The sequence below is a fragment of the Bufo gargarizans genome, chromosome 1, assembly GCF_014858855.1.
Source record: "Bufo gargarizans isolate SCDJY-AF-19 chromosome 1, ASM1485885v1, whole genome shotgun sequence".
In the NCBI taxonomy this organism is placed as follows: Eukaryota; Metazoa; Chordata; class Amphibia; order Anura; family Bufonidae; genus Bufo; species Bufo gargarizans.
The window spans coordinates 560270790-560293822 of record NC_058080.1 but is presented as its reverse complement, the minus strand read 5'-3'; the positions used below and the strand labels follow the sequence as shown (position 1 = coordinate 560293822).

General features: G+C 42.4%; 1 protein-coding gene across 18 annotated transcripts in view; it reads right to left on the bottom strand.

Moving 5' to 3' along the window:
- Positions 1-23033, bottom strand: part of RIMBP2 (RIMS binding protein 2) — a 683237-nt gene that overhangs the window by 291706 nt on the left and 368498 nt on the right. For 17 of the 18 annotated variants that reach the window (XR_006387405.1, XR_006387406.1, XR_006387407.1 and 14 more), the window contains 2 exons: positions 17232-17336; positions 1525-1575 (listed from right to left, as the gene is read on the bottom strand). Coding sequence is in view for 14 of the 18 variants with exons in the window: in XM_044275630.1 (XP_044131565.1) it covers positions 1525-1575; positions 17232-17336 (156 nt within the window). In the remaining 4 variants the exon portion in view is untranslated. Of the gene's footprint in view, positions 1-1524; positions 1576-1699; positions 1751-17231; positions 17337-23033 lie in introns of those variants that run through there. The other variant, XM_044275643.1, reaches the window with a different exon arrangement.

Here is a 23033-nt window from a genome sequence, read left to right as displayed (position 1 = left end):
AAAAGGAATTGCATTAATGCAGCTTAAAATTTGAATTTTGTGAAAAGGTTCAATATTCTATGCTCAAAGTCACACTGTAGTCAGCTAATTAATCCATACCCCCCTGAGCAAAGGGGACCTCAAAATTGTGACTTTGGGGTTTCATAAGCTATAAGCCAAAATCATCCAAATGATAACAAATGAAGGCTTGAAATATCTCGCTTTGCATTTAATGAGTCTATCTCATATGTTAGTTTCACCTTTTAGGTTGCATTACTGAAATAAATGAACTTTGCACAATATTCTAATTTTTCAAGTTTCACCTGTACATGAGAGATTTTTCACCATAGAAGACACAATTTTTCCCCTCCAAAGTGGGGGGAAAATGTCAGTGTGTCTCATGGGGCGAATACTAATGAGCGCTTTCATTATGGAAGCGCTCAGTCATTAGTACAGGATAACCGGGAAGTGGTGAATACAATGCTCCCTGTACCGGCTCTGTACTCACCACTTCCTGGTCTTCGGCTGCAGCACGCTGTGCTGTGACCTGTGCACAGCGTGAGGACGTTGTTGCGCTCTGTGACCTCACGATGTAAGACGTCGATCTGAGGTTTGATTGGGGGTCTGAGCTCAGGTCTGATTGGGGGTCATATTCACATTGGGGGTCTGATCTGCGGTCTGATTGGGGCTCTGAGCTCAGGTCTGATTAACATTGTGGGTCTGATAGGGGCTCTGAGCTTAGGTCATGAGCCGAGGATAGGTCATCAATATAGATAAAGTCAGAACATGTGAGGGGAGAAATAAACATGCATATATTGGTACTATACATAAATCTGCCCTCTGGTACCTTTGTATCATGCCTGTACCCTTGCAGCAATTACATCTGTAAACGTGTCACCCGTGCTATACGTGTATTGCCTGGTTTGCACCTTAAAATAGCTTTCAGGGTATTATGCTTTCCATATATTGTGTGGAGTCATGTAGGGAAGCATGTTGGTTTAGAGGTTGTATTGAGTCTTGGGTTTGAATCCCATCACATCACAAAAATATGCATTAAGTGCATTTGCCTCCTATCTGTGCAGCCCTGAAGTGTTTGCGGGGGAGTTTAGATAGTAAAGGGCTAGGAGTGTAATACATTGTATACACAGTGCTGGGAAATATGCAATATGGTACGATATAAATAATGCGTAATAAACGATGCACTGATTATATACCCTATTATGAAATTATTTGCTCTGCAGGAGTTTATATAATAGGCAGATTTTATATTGCAGAGTCGTATTTCTCTGATATTAGACAATTGAGGCAGAAATGCCTGATTCCTGGTTTAGCATCTACTGTTAAGGGATTGGAAATTAGCCTAAGGAAAGACTCCAAATATTTTTACATATTTGCTAATCTCTACCCTAGATTGAAGCAAAGACGAACAGAATGAAAAGCAGAAAACAGCTGAAGGCATGGCATTACAATATTAACAATGGACCTAGCAGCCCTATAATTACTCAGCTACAGCTCGCAGACAAAAGTCTTTCAATTGTTACTCACCTCTAGTAGCTGAACTGCACCTTCATGTTCCTTCTTGGCTTCGACCTGGGCCTTCAGACAAAAGGAAAGAACGGAACATTGGGGTCATTTAGCAATGTGCAAATCACAGGAACCCTAACATGTGAGTTAATGGTATCAATTTCAGCATGCAAGTGTACAACGGCAAATTACTAACTTGCAGGGGAGAGTAATCCCTGTTCAGAACTGCACAGAACAGTTCAGGTGTTAGAACATCTGTCATACCTTCCTCAAAGATAAGGACTGTCATTTCTTCCCCAGACAGTACAGATATAAAGCATTTATTGTCCTACACCAATAAAGCAGTATAAGAAATATCAGATTAGAAATCTCTGCACCATTTATCAACACAAGCAAAATCAATGCCCGTCTCAGCTCATGGTTGCATGGAAACAGAATGAGAATGAGTTTACTTTGTCTTTGACCAATATTTAGCTCCGTTAAAACGCTTTCAACCTTAATAATAACTAAATGGAGCTTACAATTGCACATAGCATGTTAGGCTGTGATTACACAACTGGTCTCAGCTACCAGCATGTGCACTTGGTCCAGCATTTACTTTACAGATCTTCATTGACACCCCTTGTTCACTGAAACCCTAATTTACATAAAGAATAAATGTATTTTTTCTCAGGAGCAACACAACTGATTTTCACACACAGCAGGATCAATATTTATTTATGTATTTATTTTATGCACTTATATAGCGCTGCCATATTTTGCAGCGCTTTGCAGACATTAGTATCCAACTGTCCCCAATGGGGCTCACAATCTATGTTCCCTATCAGTATGTCTAGAGCAGGGATGTCCAACCTGAGGCTCTCCAGATGTTGCAAAACTACAACTCCCAGCATGCCCAGACTGCCAACAGCCATCAGCCTACAGCAGGGCATGGTGGGAATTGTAGTTTTACAACAGCTGGAGAGCCTCAGGTTGGCCATGCCTGGTCTAGAGTGTGGAAGGAAACCCACGCAAACACTGGGAGAACATACCAACTTCATGCTGATGTTGTCCTTGGTTGGATTTGAATCTAGAACCCCAGTGCTAACCACTGAGCCACCGTGCTGCCCCTATATGCCTGGTTTAATAGATTCTGCTCACAGTTTTTTTTCAAAATAATAATTTATAATTTATGAAAAAACAGATCATGATGTTCCATCAACAGATCTCATTAATTTAGATTAATGCATTGATTCCCTCTGTATCAGTGCCCCAATACCTGCACAACCAGCAGAGTAGATACTAAAGTCATACAACAAGGATACAACATTAGAAGCTTCATAGTAGCTTTACTTGATAGTTTTCTGGCTATTATATGATTGCCTCTGCTGCCAGTTACATCCAGGGCCGAAACTAGCCTTTCTGCTGCCTGAAGTGAAAATTGAAATGGCACCCCCCTCCTATGTGTAAAATTCCTAATCCGACCCTCCTTCCAGCCCTACTGTTAGGCCTCCTACACATAACCAAATCCATTTTGCAGTTCACAAATCACGGATCCGGTCAGTGTGCATTTTTCTGTGGCCCACTGTAGAAATGCCTATTTTTGTCCGCAAAATGGACAAGAATAAGACATGTTCTATAATTTGTAGCACGGCCACATGGATGCAGACAGCACAAGGATTTAGAAAAGAATGGGTCCCCATTTAATCCTCAAAAAAAAAAAGACAGGATTTGGACCAGAAATACGGTCGTGTCCATGAGGCCTTATAGACATATCTGGATGTGTAATGCCCCAGAGCGGTATTACCATTTCTTGACCCTGCTGCTGTCTTTTTTTTTTTTTTTTTTTTTTAACAAAAAAATTTATTGGGAAAATTACAAAGCATTAACAGCAAAATTTTTTACAACCCCTCAATTCTTAGTGACCCAACCAAATGTAGATAAATATAAATATAGTCAGTTCATCTTTTGGTTGCATTTAGAAAAAACCCTCCCCTCCCTCCCCCCTAGTCTGTGGTGCGTCAAAGTAGGACCCCCATAAACAAAACAACATGACCTCAATTAGTCAATCTTCCAGCCACCCCATATCCTATTCCACTGGTCCTCAACTTCCCTCCGTTTATATATAATTTTCTCGTAGTTTTTTACCTTATCGGTTAAATTTATCCATATATTTATGTCTGGAGTGGATCGGGCAAACCAGGTCCGACTGATCAGAACTCTAGCCAGCATCAATATTCTGCTCAGAAAGATCTTTTGATACTTGTGATTTTTTAATTTGGAAAAGTCGTTAAGCACGAATACATGTGGTTCAAAAGGAATTCGAATTTTTAGTTTATGGATAATACAATTATTAATACTATTCCAGTATTTTACAAGTTCTGGACAAGTCCAAATCATGTGGAGGAAGTCTGCTCCTACAATATCACATTTGGGGCAGTTGGACGTGGCTCTCAACCCGCATTTATTCATCCATAGGGGGGTAATGTATAGTCTATGGGAAATGTAAAATTGTATTAGAACATGGTTAAAGTTCTGGGATACTGAAGTCAGATTCCCAAAAATATTCTCCCACCCTTCTACTCGCAAATGCGGGCAGTCCGCTTCCCATGCTTTTTGTCCTGGTGATTGTGTATCGCTAAACCGTGCCTTAATTAATAACTTATATATATTGGAAATCTTAGTTCTAAGAGGTGTACCCCCTACCCAATCATTCAGAAAAGATAAATTATCTATATCCAGCAGACGTTTATCGTCCAAACTGGATAGTACAGATCGCAATTGAAAATACCTAAACCATGAGAGATTTCTTATATTATGTGTCATTTCTGTAAAGGATTTAATTTCTCTATCTTTAACTACCTGTGAAATATAGAATATTTTATTCTTCTGCCAAAATGTGTCAGCTGCAATATCATCTAACCTTTGTAAATAGAAATTATGCCAAAGAGGCGTAAATGTGAGTGAACCCCTAACCTTCAACCATGTCCTAGTTGTACCCCACACTTTCAGGAGTAGATTTATAGTCTCTTTATAGCCTTGCTCGTAGTTCTTCAAAAGCCCGGATTCCAACAAGGTAAAAATATTGTTATGAGCGTGGCTAGTTACCAACTTCCCCGGGAGTGCACTGTCCTCTGATTCATAGCACCTCAATAGCTGGGCTGCAATAAAATACCCTTTAAAGTAGGGGAGATTTAAACCCCCCCACTCCACTGATTTATACAAGTATTCCAGCTTAATTCGCACTCGCTTTCTTCCCCATATTAAATCATTAATTATTCTTTCCATGAGTTTAAAATGTTTGTCTTGTATCCAAATAGGTGTGTTCCTGAGCACGTAAAGAAATTGTGGTAGTATCACCATTTTAACTAGTGAAACTCGATCAGCTCTGGATAGGGGAAGTTTCAGCCAGATTCCTATTTTAGCTCTGATCTTTACCATTGTGGGGATCAGATTGAGTTGTACAAAATTTTCAACCCGAGGCGATATAGTCAAACCCAAGTATTGAATAGTATCAACGATATCCAACTGTGTAGCAGGAACCTCCTTTTGTGGCAGGGGATCTATTGGGAGCAGACTAGTTTTTGCCCAGTTTATTCGGAGACCAGATACCTCACCAAATGCGTTAACCATTTGAATAATCCTAGGAAGAATGGTTTCCGTATGGTCTATAAAAAACAGGACATCATCTGCATATAATGAGATGCGGTCCTGTGTTCCTAGGGTACCGAATCCTTTAATCTGGTCATCCTGCCTGATGGCCAACGCAAGGGGCTCGATATAAATATCGAATAACAGGGGAGATAATGGGCAACCCTGTCGGGTGCCTCTGTTTAAATCAATACTACTACTCAGAATTCCATTGAGACTCAGTTTTGTCCTTGGGGATCTATACAGCAACCTAAGAGTACGTATAAATTTTTCCCCAAAGCCCATCTTAGCAAGAACCTTCCAGAGGAAGCGCCACTCCACCCTGTCGAAGGCCTTAGAGGCATCCAATGACAGGATGGAGCGGGCAGTCCCCCCCGGGGCCTGGATATTAGAAAAGAGTCGGTGTAGATTATGGTGTGTACACCGACTCTTTTCTAATATCCAGGCCCTGCTGCTGTCTTTAACTGCTAACCCCAATGTAACCTTTGTATGTATTTATTTCCAGGTCCTTTACCATTATGCGGTGATAATATTGTTATGCAACTGTTTTGCTCATGTACTAAGCCTGGTTCACAAGCAGGTGGCAGCGTATATGGCAGATCTATCCTTAGACAGAATGGAACTCACCATTCCATTCTCCTCCTTTGGGCAGAAGTGAGCCAGTCCTGCTTCCTACCAGAAGGGAGGGGTGGCAGTTCAATTTTTTTCCAGTTTAGACTCGATAGTGGAGCCTAGGGGACATGAAAGATGTAACATCAAGGGGAAAATGTTCTCTGGCTGCGGCAGGAGTGTCTCTAAGGGGAAGTAGCCCATAGAGCCCCCTGACTCCTTGTTAATTTACTTACTGAGTGTCAGGAGGGGGACAACAGCCAAATGCACCCCAATCCAGGGATACCAGAACCGACCAAAAGTCCAGTAACCAAACCTAAGCCGAATTTAGCACAGCAGAGAGAGAAATCAGAGTTATCAAGTTTGCCTGCCAGTTCATGCCAAAGCCTGCTGGAACCAAGAGAAAGCCTTAGTATTGTTTGGATGCAAGTTTTTCCAAGTAAAGCTGTTGAACTTTATTAAGGTCTGGACTCAATATTTATTCTCTCCACTTCCACCATTAAATATCCCCTTTATTGCTTCGAAGCCTAACCCTGGGGATCAGCTGTATCCAGGTAGGAGCACCGTGACACACACAGAGACTATCAAGGGCCGCACCACACCAGTCGGAATTCCACTAAACCTGGGACACAATCGGCCTTGGGGGGCGGCACGTTGCAAATGGACATTACATACAGTGTTACAAAACTTACAGGGCAATACAGCACCACATACTTCTTACATCCAGTGACGTCTCATCTGATGTAGACGTCCTCTTTCCTCATCTTCTCCATTCAGAGATCAGACCTCCATTATAATGTCTTTCAGCTGCATCTGAATTTGACACACAAATATCTCTGGTTCCTCAATTTTCCATCTTCCTCTCCTCCTGGTGCCTCAACATTGTCATCCTGCTGCTACCCTCAAACACTATACTGCAAAAATAACCCCAATAGCTCACAGACTGCCCTCAATAGTTATATTACCCCCTACAGTACCCCCAATAGCAACTCCATTAATAGTAATGCCCTCCATATTGTGCCCAATAATGATGCCCCCACAGTACCACCAATATTAATAATGCCCCCATGGGGCATTAAGGACCCCTGTGGTGCCCCATCAGTAACAAAGCCCCTCCATAAGGCACCCTTTAGAGCCCCCAGTAGTAATAAAAACCTCATAGTGTATCCAGTAGTTATTATGTCTCACCAGTAGTAGCCACAGTATTTATAAAGCCCCAATGCAGGGCCCCCTGTGGTTATAATGACCACCTGTAGTGTACCCTGTATTATAATGCCCCCTGTAGTCTCAGTACATATAATGCATCCCCTTGTAGTTCTCCGACCTGTATTATAATGTGACCCCTGTAGTGTCTCCTATATTATAATTATCCCTGTATTAAAATGTCCACTGTAGTTATCTGGCCTTGTGAGAGAAATGATTTTAGTTGAAAACAGTTGTACTTCGAGAGTAACATCAAGATATCAATTTTGTCTTCTTCCCCCTTTTCTGTACCAGTACTTTTGAAGTAAACAACCCGTTATTTTTCTCTAACCTATTATGAAACTATCATTTATAGGAACAATAAATAAAGCTTGAATTGCAAATAGGAAGTACCCACTTGAGCAAGCATGATATTAAGACACAAGAATTAGACACATGGCAATATTTCAGAACATATACATTTAGATCTTATATTTTACAACGTAGCTGTCTGAATTAAAGGGAACCTGTCACCGGGATTTTGTGTATAGAGCTGAGGACATGGGTTGCTAGATGGCCGCTAGCATGACTGCAATACCCAGTCCCCATAGCTCTGTGTGCTTTTATTGTGTAAAAAAAAACGATTTGATACATATGCAAATGAACCTGAGATGAGTCCTGTCCCTGACTTATCTCACGTACAGGACTCATCTCAGGTTAATTTGCACATGTATCAAATCTTTTTTTTTTTTTTTTTACACAATAAAAGCACACAGAGCTATGGGGACTGGGTATTTCGGATGTGCTAGCGGCCATCTAGCAACCCATGTCCTCAGCTCTATGCACAAAATCCCGGGGATGGGTTCCCTTTAACTTCTTTATTCTGTCTTTTCATTCCTGATTGGCTACTTTATTAAATGATTTTGATTGGTCATATTAAAAATGATAGCTAAAGGGTGGTGACTAGACCCCCAATGTACAACTAAAAATTGGCTCTACGGGCGTTGCCTGGCAGGTGTCTGCCTGTTAGATTCTTAGGTTGACCACCGCTATTTCCTGGCCTGAGACCTATGAGGCTGAACAACAGTGATGAAAGCCAGAGGCTCTCATGCCCAGCGGCAAATTGCTGCCCCTCTGAGAGTTGGTTGCCACCTGAGACGAAATTCTCATCTCACCTCATGGCTGAAGCCGGCCTGGTTACAGTACATACCAATTTGTCCTATTTAAAGAGATTATCCTTTGAATAATGATGAGCGTGGTGATGTCATCGCAGGTCCTGCTATCTTAATTCAGTAGGACCTGCAATGACATCACCGCTGTCACCATGTGGTGAGCCCGGTGATGTCAATGCAGGTCCTTTGGCAGGTCTTGCTAAATGAAGATAGAAGACACTGCTGCAATGCAATCAATTAGATGAGGTGAGTAGATTTTTGGTTTTTTTTTTAACCCCTAAAGCCATATTCTTTTGCATTCTGTCTTTAGAATGCTATTAATTTCTGCTATAACCATGTTATAACGGAAAATAATAAAATCACCCAAACCCCGAACCTGGACTTTGCAGTTTGGGTTTGCTCATCCCTACTATTGACTAGTGTTGATCGAGCACCAAAGTGCGCGTGTGCTCTGGCCGAACACATCGGGAGTATAATGGAAGTCAATGGGAGAAACCGGGCATTAAACCAGGCACCCCCTGCTCTGAAGAGGGGAGGGTGCCTGGTTCATAGGAAAAGGTAAGAAATTGATGGAAACACCACTGAAATGGTCCAGGAACAGCATGGGGAGGATGTCTCGATGCATCTTGGACTCCCAGGTCGCTGCTGGGAACCATGTTGTCCGAGTAGTAAGCCACTTTTACAGACTGACAATAATACGCACAAAACCGAGAAAAAATAAAAAATTTGAGGAAAAATTGTTAAGAAACATTCTTTCCTGTATATTTACTTGTATATAAAGTGCAAGTGCTGCCAAAAATTACAAGGAAGGGGTACTCCGATACAACCTGTATATCACATAATGGAGGGCTTAATTCACATTGTGGCATAATAGTTCGGGTAGTGGGACTCCTACACTCATAAAGCCTATGCACTAAGTGAAAGGGCTGCCAAAAGTTACAAGGAACCGGCACTCCAAAACACCCTTTGTTACACATAAAGGAGGGCATCATACACACCCTTGAAAAATTATTATTGATGGCCTGCTGGTGACCGTAAAAAACATTTGGAGCAAGGGCCTGCTGATCTGACCATCTAAAACATTAGGGGGTGAGGGCCTGCTGCCACATTGGTGACTCTAGAAAACCTCTAGATGACTGCACGTCCACGTGACAGCGACGATCCAATCAGATGTCTGCCCTATCAACTTTCGATGTTCTTTTCTGCGCCTACCATGGTGATCATGGGTAACAAGAAATCAGGGTTCGATGCCAGATAGGGAGCCTGAGAAACGGCTACCACATCCAAGGGAGGTCAATGGCTGAAATCAGATTGGCTGTTGTTGCCTTGCCCCTTTTTTTTCTAATTGTAAACCACCCAGAGAGGGTGGTTCAAGTTATTAAAGCACAAGGGTCCAAGGAAGGCAGCAGGCATGCGGCAATTACCCACTCCCGACTCGGGGAGGTAGTGACGATAAATGCCAAGAGGCCCTGTTATTGGAATGAGTACACTTTCCGTTAATGAGGATCTATTGGAGGGCAAGTCTGGTGCCAGCAGCCGACTTGCTCCCGGCCTCCACGTTCACCCAGTGTGCCGTCAAGGTGAGGATTGTGTTGACCCGACTCTTTGCTACTGAGACTGGGCTTGTAGGTGAGGGCCTGCTGCCGCTTTGTTGACTCTAGATAACTTCAAGGCGATCGCACATCCCCGTGATGTCAATGATCCATTTAGATGTCTGCCCTATCAACTTTGGAGCAATTTTTCTGAAGAAGAACCTTCTGGTATAGCACAGTTTTGATTGTCCTCTCCACCAGAGGAATGAGAGATGAGAAGTTCTCTTTGTAGCGGGGCTCAAGAAGGGTGAACAACCAGTAATCCGTGTTGTCTAAAATGCGTATAACGCGTGTGTCGTGGGAAAGGCAGCCTAACATGAAGTCAGCCATGTGTGCCAGAGTACCAACAGGCAAGACTTCACTGTCATCATCAGAAGGTGATCTGACCCTGTAAAAGATTGTAGGCAAGGGTCTGCAGGTGAGCTGACCCTATAAAACATTATAAGGGAGGGCCTACAGGTGAGCTGACCCTGTAAAACATTATATGCGAGGGCCTGCAGTTGAGCTGACCCTGCAAAACATTATATGCGAGGGCATGAAGGTGAGCTGACCCTGTAAAACATTATATGCGAGGGCCTGCAGTTGAGCTGACCCTGTAAAACATTATATGCGTGGGTCTGCAGGTGAGCTGACATGTAAAACATTATATGTGAGGGCCTGCAGGTGAGCTGACCCTGTAAAAAATTATATGCAAGGGCATTATATGCGATGAATAAGCATGTTCATATGATGGAAGAGGAGGAGAAAAGGAAGATTTAACCATATACCCTTTTTTGTGGTGGAAGGGGTGCATGTGAATACAGTGTATTGAGTACATTAAACAACACATTTAAAGTGCCTTTGTTCATCCGCTATTCTCTGGTGGAGTCAAGAAGTCTGGGGCAATACAGGCCTTGTTCATTTTTAAAGGCGTCAACCTGTCAGCATTTTCAGTTGACAGGCGGATACGCTTATCTGTTATAATACCACCAGCAGCACTAAATACCCGCTCAGACAAAACGCTGGCGGCAGGACAGGCCAGCACCTCCAAGGCGTAGAGCACCAGTTCGTGCCACGTGTCCAGCTTGGATACCCAGTAGTTGTAAGGCACTGAGGGATCACTGAGGATGCTGACACGTTCTGCTATGTACTCCTTCACCATCTTCCAAAACTTTTCCCTCCTTGTGACACTAGGCCGCACATCATGGTGAGGGTGCTTGCGGGGTGTCATGAAACTGTCCTAGGCCTTGGAGAGTGTTGCCCTGCCTCTGTTGGAACTGCTGTGTGTTCCCCTTGTCTCCCCTCCTCAGTTGCCCAAGGAAGTACGGGCTCTGCCACCAGCCTTGTCAAATGGAAATTTTTGGTGCAATTTTTCAACAAGGACCTTCTGGTATTGCACTATTTTGCTCGTCCTCTCCACCTGAGGAATGAGAGATGAGAAGTTCTCTTTGTAGCGGAGGTCGAGAAAGGTGAACACCAGTAATCCATGTTATCTAAAATGCGTATAACAGGTGGGTCGCGGGAAAGGCAGCCTAAAATGAAGTCAGCCATGTGTGCCAGAGTACCAACAGGCAAGACTTCGCTGTCGTCAAGAGGAGGATGATTGTCCATCTCCTCATCATCTTCCTCCTCTTCTGCCCACCCACGCTGAACAGATGGAATTAAACTTCCATGGGTACTACCCTCTGTAGCGGAGGCAACCATCTCCTGCTCCTCCTCGCCCTCGTCCAATTCGCGCTGAGAAGACGGATGGAGGGTGGTCTGGCTATCATCCTGTGTAATGTCTTCTTCCCCCATTTCCACTTCTTTCACATGCAAAGCGTCATCCTTAATTGTGAGCAGCTAGCATTTGAGTAGACACAGAAGTGGGATGGTTACGCTGATAATAGCGTTATCGCCGCTCACCATCTCTGTTGATTCCTCAAAGTTTCTTAAAACCTTGCAGAGGTCAGACATCCATGCCCACTCTTCGCTTCTGATTAGCGGAAGCTGACTGGAAAGGCGATGACCATATTGCAGCTGGTATTCCACTACTGCCCTCTGCTGCTCACAAAGCCTGGCCAACATGTGGAACATCGAGTTACAGTGCGTGCTCACGTCGCACAACAGCCAGAGAGCTGGCAAGGTAAAGCACTGCTGCAGCGCTGACAGACCGGCTGAAGCTGTTGATGACTTGCGGAAATGTGCACACACACGGCACACCTTCACTAGTAGCTGGTGGTGAGGTGGTGAGGTGGCTAGTGTTCATGCCCCGGCTCATTTTGGTGTGGCACAGGTTGCAAACTACTATTCTTTTGTCGTCTGCACTTTCTTAAAAAAAGCGCCATACTGAGGTACACTTACCCCTTGGCAAGGGAGATTTCCGCAAGGGATGCTCCGTGGAACAGTTGCGGGCCTGTATGGTGTGGCCGGCCTTCTCCCATTTGCCACTCTACTGCCTCTTCCAGCCTGTTGCAGTGCTGCAGATCCCTCCACCTCTGTATTGCTGTCCTCGCTCGGCTTTCCACCTTCCCGGGTTGGGTCAGTGACCTCATCATCCACCACCTCCTCTTCCACTCCCTCACTCTGATCATCCTCTTGATTTGTTGACCTAACCACAACCTCAGTGATTGACAACTGTGTCTCATCCTCTTCATCATCCTCTTGAGACAGTAATTGCGGTTGACTCATTGGCAACTGTGTCTCATCATCATCCACCTCATTAAACACTAATTGCTGTTCCCCACCATCATTTTCTTGTGACCGTGGATGCTCAAGAGGTTGGGAATCAGGGCACAAAATCTCATGTCCCTCTTCAAGCGTGCTTGGCGAGAGGGCCAAATCAAGTAAAGGCGAGGAAAATAGTTCCTCGTAATTTCCGAGTGTGGGATGACTTGTTTGGCCAGACTCTCCATGGTGGGAGGAAGGAGGATCAGGCTGAGGATTCTGTTGACCAGACTAGTGTCTATTGAGACTGGACTTGGTGGAAAACAGGGTGGAGCTTAACCGACTGGAAGCATTATCTGCTTCAATCCAACCGACCACCTGGTCGCACTGACTTCAAGAGTTTTGTCTTGCGACGCCCTGCAAACTGGAAAATGAAGCTAGGTATCATGGATGATTGTTTTTCTTGTGCTCTAACAGCAGGCACAGTTTCAACGCGCCCAGGGCCACGGCCTCTGCGTGAACCATCAGCATCACGGCCACTTCCCCGTCCCTTAATGCTAGACTTCTTCATATTAAATGTTATATGCACGCTTGACACACAAGATGTGGCACGGATGTCACAGTTCACAGCAAGCACAGCATATGGAAAAAGTACGTAAAAGTATAGAAAAAGGAAAATAGATTTCACTTATATTTTTCCTATCTATGGCCCTGACACACAGAAGGTATTGCACAGATGTCACAAGTCACTGCAGACACCCTCTATAGAAAAAGTATTGAAAATGATTGAGAAAATATACTAGTTTTCACTTATATTTTTCCTCTCTCTGTGCGGGGAGGAGACTCGAGCATGGCGCTCGAGCACATGCAGTACTCGGCCGAGTACCGCCATGTGCCGAGCATAGCGATGCTTGAGCCGAACAACACTACTATGACCCATTGTTTTCTGTGGACTGGCAAATCCACATATCGGACAAAAAAAGGCAAAGTTTTGAATCAGGTAAAATGGTTAGCTCATCTTTTGTGTTGACACTGATTATTGAGTTTCCTAACTGCATTTTTATTTTTGTGTGTCATTTCACTCTTTTGCTATTTCTTCCTCTATCACATAGTGTATGATTATTATCTTATAATGGCAAATACCAGCTGCTCACTCCCCACCACTACTCACAGTTTCTCTGTGGAGCTCAGCACACAAAAAGCTGTATACAATAGGGATAGTTTGTGTGTAGCTCTCATAGTACAGTATATTGTGCCAGTACAATTTATGAATTGACATGCATTAGTATAGAAGGTGCAAATATGTATGTAACTATGGACATGGACATCAGAGAGGAGGGAGTTCCCGCTTGGGGCAACCCTAAATGAGCAGAGAAACCATAAGCATCAGAAACTTCTGCTCTGGTCAACCCAACCCATTCATGTACCCAGGTGATGAAAGCTAGAAATCTCAGAATGCAGACCCTCTGAACTGGTTAATTTTTTTTTTTAAATGTATATTTTTGAAAGTCATATAACATTTCCAATGCACTGACCACTTGCGGGGACAGACCGGCCATAGACCCTACAGGGAACTTACACAATGATTTGATTCAGCAGGTGCTATCCTGAGTTCAACTGTATTGTTGTTCTTAGGACAGTGATACAGTTGAATACTGTGGCGGGGAAGACAGTATTTTGTGCTGCACTGTGGTGTTTAGTTTTGCTTGGGTGTTATGTTGTGCTGCACTATGGTAATGAAGGCATGGCCTACATATGTTGGACCTGTCTTCTGTCAATTTGGACCCTCCTACAACATGGGGCCACTTTTTAGTTTTTTTCCAGGGCCACTTCAAGTTCCCAGCCCACACTTGACCACTTGTACTAAAGGTAGTACATTTTTTAAGTTACTACTATTTAAACTAGTATTGGCAGACAACTTCATAAACAACATATAATAAACTGTGCATTATGGGATTATTATACCAGTCTATGTGGAAGAATAGGCAGTTCATCATTGACTAAGAACAACTGAAAGTTTTTATTCACCTAAAATCAAATAGATTCATAAATATAAAAAAAAATTTGCCCCATAAGATGCATTTTTTCCTCCAAAAGTGGGGGGGAAATGTCCCTATGTCTTATGGGGTAAATACTAATGAGCGCTTCTATTATGGAAGCGCTCATTAGTACCGGTGGACCAGAAAGCGGTGAAGGCTCTGTACTCACCACTTCCTTGTCTTCGGCTGTGCAGTGTCTGTGCACAGCGTGAGGGCGCTCTGTGACCTCACGCTGTGCGCGTCAGGTCACAGCACAGCTGACGGCAGAAGGAGGAAGATCTCTGGTGGTGAGGAGCAGGAGAGTTAAGTGTTTTTATTTTATATGATGTGAGGCATGGGGCTAAAGAGAGGCATATGGGTGCTGATGACAGTCATATGGGGGCTGATGAAAGGCATATGGGGACAGATGAGAGTCATATGGGGGCTGATGAGATGCATATGGTGGCTGATGAGAGGCACAGGGGGGTTGTTGAGAGGCATGGGGTTGTTGAGAGGCATGGGGGTTGTTCATAAGAAGGATGGGGGCTGATTTGAGGTCTGAATGAGGGTGTTCTTATATATTTTGGGGCTTTTATCTTGGGTCTGATTGGGGGTCATTAACATTGGGGTCTGAGCTGAGGTCTTAATGGTGTCTTATTAACATTGGAGGTCTGACTGGGGGTCTGATCTAAGGTCTAATGACAAATATTTTTTCTTATTGTCCTCCACTAAAACCTAGGTGCGTCTTATGTGCCCCTGTGTCTTATAGGGCTAAAAATATGGTAGATCCTTCAGGTGTGCTGAATGGTGACATCTACCTTATTATGTATTAATCTATCCAACTTTCTTATCATAACCTTATTTGACATTTAGAATTCTGTGAAAGGTGCGACAACCCCTGTGAAGGCTGTACTGGTGGCCACAATGGGGTAAGTACAGCTGTAGGAACCACAGTAGTTGCAATGCAACCCAGGAGTTGAGGGGGTCCATGCAGGTGTAAGAACATTGCACCTTTTTGGAAGTCGGAACACATTGGTGGCATTCTGCTATCTACCATGTGAATTTGCTGAAATATGGCACTGTTATCCATTCCTTTAATTATTGCTATTTATCCTATTTAGTTTACTGTCAGGTGCAGGGGGCCCAACTGAATTTTACTATGAGGACATATGCATTCCAGTTATGACCCAGGTGGCCATATTACCACTTAACTTTCCCAGAAATAGATTTTAGTAAAAACAGGCTGAAAAGACTATAAGGATATATATTTACAGGTCATATTTTAGATTATACACTTTAAAGGGACCCTACCATCAAACATGGTTCATCACATATTTATAGCCTATATATGAATATTCTATGCAATTTTTTTTTGGGGGGGGGGGGGGGATGTTTCTCTGGATATTATTTTGTGAAGTTACTCTATGTATTCTACTTTCTGTCCTGGCTCTTTAAAGCGGTTGTGCCACTTGTCCCGACCAACAGATATCGCTGTTAAATCACTTTGCCCAAATACCACCATTTATCAAAGCTGCCTTATTCTAACGTTATGAGACTACCATTGCGCCCTGTGGGAAATCTGTTTTGATTTCAGTTGCTGTTGGTTACGTCCTGTAGTAGAACCCTGTAATACAGGACGCACATGCTCACAGCATGTCTTTTCCTTCCCTTCAATAACCACTCCTCTATGTGCAGTGCCAGTTACATGTCAGTTATGAATGGATCGATAGGCAATAGACAGATAATGACAGAGATGAAAGAAAGAAGGATGAATTTTCCTCTAACAAATGATGGATGGACATTAGCCCAAGTTGCGTCTGTTATCAATCCAGTTACACAGAACATTTTGAATATGTGGAGGTAGACAATGAACTGGTTAGTGTCACATGTCCTTCTGGTGGCAGCATACATCTCACTGCTCTAAGGCATGATGGGACAGCCCTCACATGACAAACCTGGAAGTAGGATTCAAGCATGGGGGATAAGGTCCCCTTCACATATATTAGTTGTATCTTGCCAGTTACTTCAGGCTAGTAGCCAGACACAACTGATATATGTGTATGGGCACCTCAATGCATAGATCCAGCATCTATATACGGATGCATGCAGCATTTTTCTGTCGGGCGCTGTTTGACATCAGCACCAGATAAATATGAACCATCCCATAGAAAACTATGGGATAAGTTCTAACTTCAGTTTCCCTCCAGCGTTTTCTACTTCACGCTGGAGAGGAACTGAACTGGATCGCCAGATAAATGTGGAGCAAGCCTAAGAGAAAACTGCAAATACGGCAAATATGGAAAAAAAATGTGATAAAAACAAACAAAACAATCCAAGGAGGAATAAGCGCTAGAGTACTAGATAAAAATAAACCTTAGAGTAAAAAGTAGTTTATGGCACAACCCTTTTAACTTCCTTCTTTGTCTGGACTTTTTTGCAAATCAAACAGCCTTGCTTAACTTTTTCAGACTATTTACTTTGAGCAGCTACAGCCCCTCTGTAGTAACTCAATTACAGCATCACATTACAAGTGCAATGCTCATCTGTGGGCGTCTGTGTCTAGGTCTATCAAGACAACAATAGAACAGTCAAACTGTTATCCCAATTATGCAATCTACTATTTTACTCGCTGATAACATTTCCCCTCACAGCAGCAGTAAAACTGATAATGGGTTCCCTATCTATATAGGAGTTCTATCTATTTGTGCTATTACAGAAAGATGACATTGTATATTTAATTTACAATAGCATAGTACTGCCAAAATGAAAAAGAAGAACAGCTAAAATTCAAATTTAAAAAAGAATTCTATGAACACGGAGTTAAAAAAATACCCCTTTCTGCTGAAACTGTCCTTTAAAGTTACTTAGACAGAGAGGCGGCAACATAAGTGGCCTCTTACCTTTTGTAGAAGCTCAATCTCCTGCTGTTTTGCATTGAGAACAGCCAACGCTTGCTCATGCTCTAATTCCAGCTGTTGCCGCCGCTCAGCAGCCTCTCGCATATGCTGTTTGGATGAACACAGAATATCAAATGCATCAATCTAATTGTCCTGCATATCAGGAGAGAACGTTAAAAATGACAGCAACCGAAGAAATACACAAAGATTTCCAGTTTTAACTAATTTTTATATACCTTGGCTAGTCCAATAAAAATACTTATTTTTTCCAAATGATACAATCTAATAACCTAAATGTAAAGGGGTTGTCCAGCCGTATTATGCTTTCTATACCACTGCCATTCCTACACTGCTCTGGTTCCCGCAACTGCCCGGGAACAGCCTGCCACATTTGTTACTGCCTGACGGATAACTGTAATGGGGACCAGAGGAGATCTGGCCGCCAACCCGTCAAACATGACGAGAATCGGCCAGACCTGTACCTTTCCTGATAGTTCAAAGTAACAGTAAAATAGTCCTTTGGTATGTAGCAGCAAAGGATAATAAGCCGAGCACAGGACTAGACGGTTGATGGATATATGGTAGCCTTGGAAGAAGAGAATTACAGTCCCCCAGGTGTTAGATAGTCCAGTGTCTGTCTTTTGCAGTATATACTGCTAGGAATGCAGCCTGATGGAGACACAGATGCACACTCAGTCCTCACACGTGGTTTGGGATTTAAGATGTAACAGAACCGTAGCTCACTTCTGGCATATGTCTTCTAGAATTTGAAAAAAATTATTCTCATTGCAGCAGATGTACTATTGCAAATGTGCCATTATTCTGCCGCACAAGCCTTACACCATATTTTTTAAGAGTTTTAGACACCTTTTCTGCTGCGCCCAGAAAGGGTTTATGTCTTAGCAATGAATAGGTGTGGCTTCAACCATGTACCAAAGTTGTGTCAGGAATTTTGTTGCAAGTTTCTGGCCCAAAGTAAGGCAACTAATAGGTGGTATAAACAGACTACTCCATAGGTGGACCAGGCTTATCATTCAGCATTAGCCGCTAGCATTCAGCTTTTATTTTGTTAACTGCCCTGGAACAATCAATCGCGCCCTCTGATTTTTAGCTTTGGGCAGCTTGTGACAGTTTTGATACATGGGGCCCATGAGTATTTCTATACATGTGCTGTATATACCTGGAAGATTTGGAGAAGTATAATAAAGCTTTAAGATCCAGGTCAACAGAAGACACAAACCAGGAAAAGGTCCTTAGTTTTTGATCAAACCCATGTTAAATATAGCTTTTAAATTAATTTTGATAACAGAGGAGACTTATAAAGCCTTGGTGAATACCATTTGCTTTTGTTCCAATCAGGCCGCTGTTGAGATAATTATGGACTAAAATATGAAGACAGGCAGAAACACACCTTTATCTGTGAGTAACCAGAGAGTAATAGGGCAAACTATGCAAACTGGGAATGCTAGGCTGTGGTTGTAAAAGTGGCTGATTAAAGGCATTATCTGTACACATAATAACCAGCTGGCACTTGATATTGTTGACAGCCTTTGATTAAAACACTTAAAAACAGTGGAAAACTACACATTTCATGCATGACAAATGTCCTTCCTGTCTCTGTGGATCAGACATCTGTAGCATGACATCCCACGTAATGAGTGTCAGTGCATTTAACCCACTGTGTACTCTGATATCTTGCAGCAGAGAGACCTCAAGATCAAAACGCAGACGATAAGCTTAGATAAATATGATACATAACTGCTTAATGTAAAGGTGACCACACTCATTGGTCAAAACAGACTATTTCAACTGAGGCGACCAATGACAGCTCATCATGGCCTGCAAAGAAGTCAGACATGTGGAAATTTTCTTCTGATAGAAAAATTATCTTTCTTTGAAAAAATGCTTCAGGGAGGCTGTTCGCCCTTCGCCCGCTTTCATTAAACATGTACTGTATGGCCTGCTGAACAACTGTAATGGTCAATATGGAGTAAAATGTGTATGACGGTGTGTGCAAAATAATTGTTCACCACATGGTTAACTACTATTCAACCATCAACCAACTTCTAATGTGTATGGCTACCTTAAGCATCTGGTGTGCTTCTTGTCAGCCAAATGAAAACCCAAAGAAAAAAAAAAAATCAACATTTGGCAACCACACCAGATGGTTTATCACACAGCATGAACATTTACTCAGCATCCAGCTAGAATTTCTGCTAATCCCAAACATTTCTATAATCTCCTAATAAGATAACACTCATAAAATTATGCTTCAGAAACTTTTCATCTGAAATTCTAGTGTGGAACTGCCATTTTAAGAATTATGGACTCTCACGAGAGAGGAAAGCTGTGGAGCAATGATACTGTAGATTTGTGCTCCAATGTGTCTGTGGTGCTTTGGGGGTCGTCAGGATGTTCCACTGAAGTTTACTGGTGTCCAATATTTCATATATTACAGCATAACATATTGTATATGAACTACATCACTACTGAAGCCACGTGAGTAAACACAAAAAAGAAAAATACACTCATAACTGCCTAATAATCACAAACCCATACGAATGGCCACTGTTCTCTTTGAGAATAACCATTGGATTCCCACTAAAAAACGACCTGTGGTTGATGGATTAGAGGATATTTCAATAACGCGATCCACCTTTCTCCGTCCATTAAATCAACATATAACAAAGTGACGCATACAACTCAAAATAAGTTACTAACCAAGGCAGGGCTGCCCTCTCTCTCTGACGCTCTTTATCCTGACCCTAGAAATGTTTCTCAGCAGAATCAGGTCGTCCAAAGTGATTAAGGGTTTAAAAGTAGGACATAAAACTCATTCGTTAGCAGCCTTTGCTGATGACCTTCTGCTGTTAGTAACGAATCCTAGAGAGGCCCTGCCAGAGATTATGAAGCTATTTAAGGAATATGGGGAGATCTCCAACTTTAAGGTTAACTATGATAAATCTGAGATACTGAACATCTCTGCTCCCAAGGAATATGTGGGAGAGCTGGACTCTCTCTCCTTTCAATGGCCAAAAGAATCTGTCAAGCACTTGGGAATTATAATCATATCTGACCCTTCACAGCTCTTCAAACTGAAGAACATATTGACCACATATGTCCTTCCACAGATTTTATACATTCTAAGATGCCTACCCATCCCACTATCCAACAAATTATTTTTAGATTTCTGTGGACTTTTTAGTAACTTATGTTCCAACAAAAGACCCCGACTGGCCTATCCACATTTCCTGATCTTCAGACATATCTTCATGCCATACAATTAGAGAGGTGGACAGACTTGGCCACACCCAACAATTATAAGTTATATGTTGATATAGAACGGAATCTAATGGGAGAAGAAGCCTTACACTGCCTTTGGGTTAAACCCATTTTTTTAAAGAAGAAATCCTTAATTAGTGATCTCACCCGCAGTATGAATTATTATTGTGGAAAAACTAAGGCATTGCAGATGTCCCTTAGCAAGCTTTCCCCACTCGCACCACTCTCTACTTTTCCCCACTTCTTGAAACTAGGGAACAGTGACTGTCAAAAGTTTTGGTTAGCCCTCTCAGGAAATAGAGTCTCTGACCTGTTGCAAGCCCCTGACCTCTTGGTCTTCTTAAAAGAAATCATGCCACATATACCAAAATCACTATTCTCATCCTTGGCGGAGATTGACTTAAAAATCACATGCAAAAATATAGAAAAACTACAGCCATGGATAGTACTGACCCAACTTGGCTGGAAAACTATACATTACACCCGGTAACCCCTCCTCCCAAATGTCTATCACACCTCTACTCCCAATTAATACTTGAAACCTCTAAAGAGAGGCCCTTATACTTGAAGGCGAGAGGGAACTTCAGTTAACCATTTCAGATGAAGAAGCTAAATTTATTTTGTCTCACTCACGCGGCTTCTCCAGGTGTGTACGCCTTCAGTAGAACTCATTCATAATATTGTGTAGCTGGTATAGGACTCCTGACTTTCTGTATAGGGCACATCTCATGCCCACTAACACTTGCATGACGAAGTAGGCTCCATGTCTCATATATGGTGGTTTTGCCCAAAATTAGCCCCCTTTTGGAGAGAGGTCGAACTTACCATCAACAAAATTTGTAAATCCAACATTCACCTCCAACCAGCCCTTGTGTTGCTGTAGATGCCACAGGATGGATTTTCACCCTCTATTTACAAATTAACTACACATTTAATATCAGCTGCTAAAAGTATTATTCCCACCAGATGGAGAGATAGTGAACCCCCCCCCTGTCAAAAGCTGAACAACAAAACCTATTAAATACTTCAACCAATTGTGTTTCATAATGAGACAGATGGTTCATAAGTTTGAATATATGCAGATCTATACACGCAACAACATACTCTTAAGAATGTATATATGTAGACTACTCACTGTTCACTGGCAGCCTACTTATGTTATATGTTCTTTTGAGATTTTTTGTGTTTCTACCTGTAACACTATGTGAATCTTTGCTTTGTTTGTACAAAACTCAATAAAATAAAGAATAATTAAAAAAATAAGTTACTAACCACTAAAAATCAACCAAAAGGATCCATACAGATCTGAAGAAGACTGGACAAACTCTAGAGTGTCTTATCGTCACTGGTTTTATTAATGCTCTATTATCGGAGAGTTTTTCCTGAGGAGCCAGCATGAGCTGCATCTTGATTACCTCTCAAACCAGTCACCATGGCAACCGGTGAACGTAGGTTACGAGAGACATACCATCAAGGAACTACCTACAGCTCATAGCATGAACTCCCAACAACTCTACATTAAGCGTTCTTTTCCATCAGGATTCAGGAGCTCCTCAGTGACAACCCAGCAGCCCCTTAACTGTCCCAAGCCTAGAAATGTCACGTACAGTAGAGTGGATGCAGCTGGATGATTATTACACATTAAGGGTTTGGTAAATGTCACACTTCAGATGACTCTATGGTAGGGACAGTTTGTATATGTAGGCACCCTTTTAATTAGATGATTTTGACACATTTATACACAGATGTAATTTGCATCATTTCCCTTTTCACAGCAGAATGCTCTGATGCTTCTTGGAAGAGAGCGCCAACAGAAATGTTATTTCATGCAACTTCTAGATATCACATAATATCATCATAGGGTTGCGCAGCAATATAAATTGATGATCTATCCTCACGATAGGTCATAAGTATCTGATTGGTGGGGGTCCGACATCTGGCACCCCCACCAATCAGCTGTTTGACTAGGAGGCGGCACTCCATGCAAGCACCGCTTCCATGTTATTACACTGCGTATTGTCTCCTGAGAAGTGACGACATAGTGTAATTACAAGTACTTGCTCCATTTACGTGAATGTAGCAAATACTCGTCATTACACCGCACTTCAGAGAGAAAGTGCAGTGTAAAGAACAGGAAGCGGAACTCGCATTGAGCGATGCCTCCTCATCAAACTGCTGACCCCCGCTGATCAGATATTGATGACCTAGCCTGAGGATAGGTCATCAATATAAATCATTGCACATCCCATTTAAGGTTCTGTGCATGCCATATTTATAGGCTTTGTTTAACTTATACACCAGGACGTATGGTATACATGAAATGGATGCCTCTGATGGATGCCATATAGTACCATAAATTACCCACAGAGACCCATTGTAAAATAAATTTACTGTATATGTTGAATGTACGCTTTTTGTTACAGTAGTGTATACCATTGTACAGAATAGCATAGTCTACTATTACATATTTTGTTCTATATACTTACACATATTGTCTATATGGAAGCTGAAAGGACACTCTTT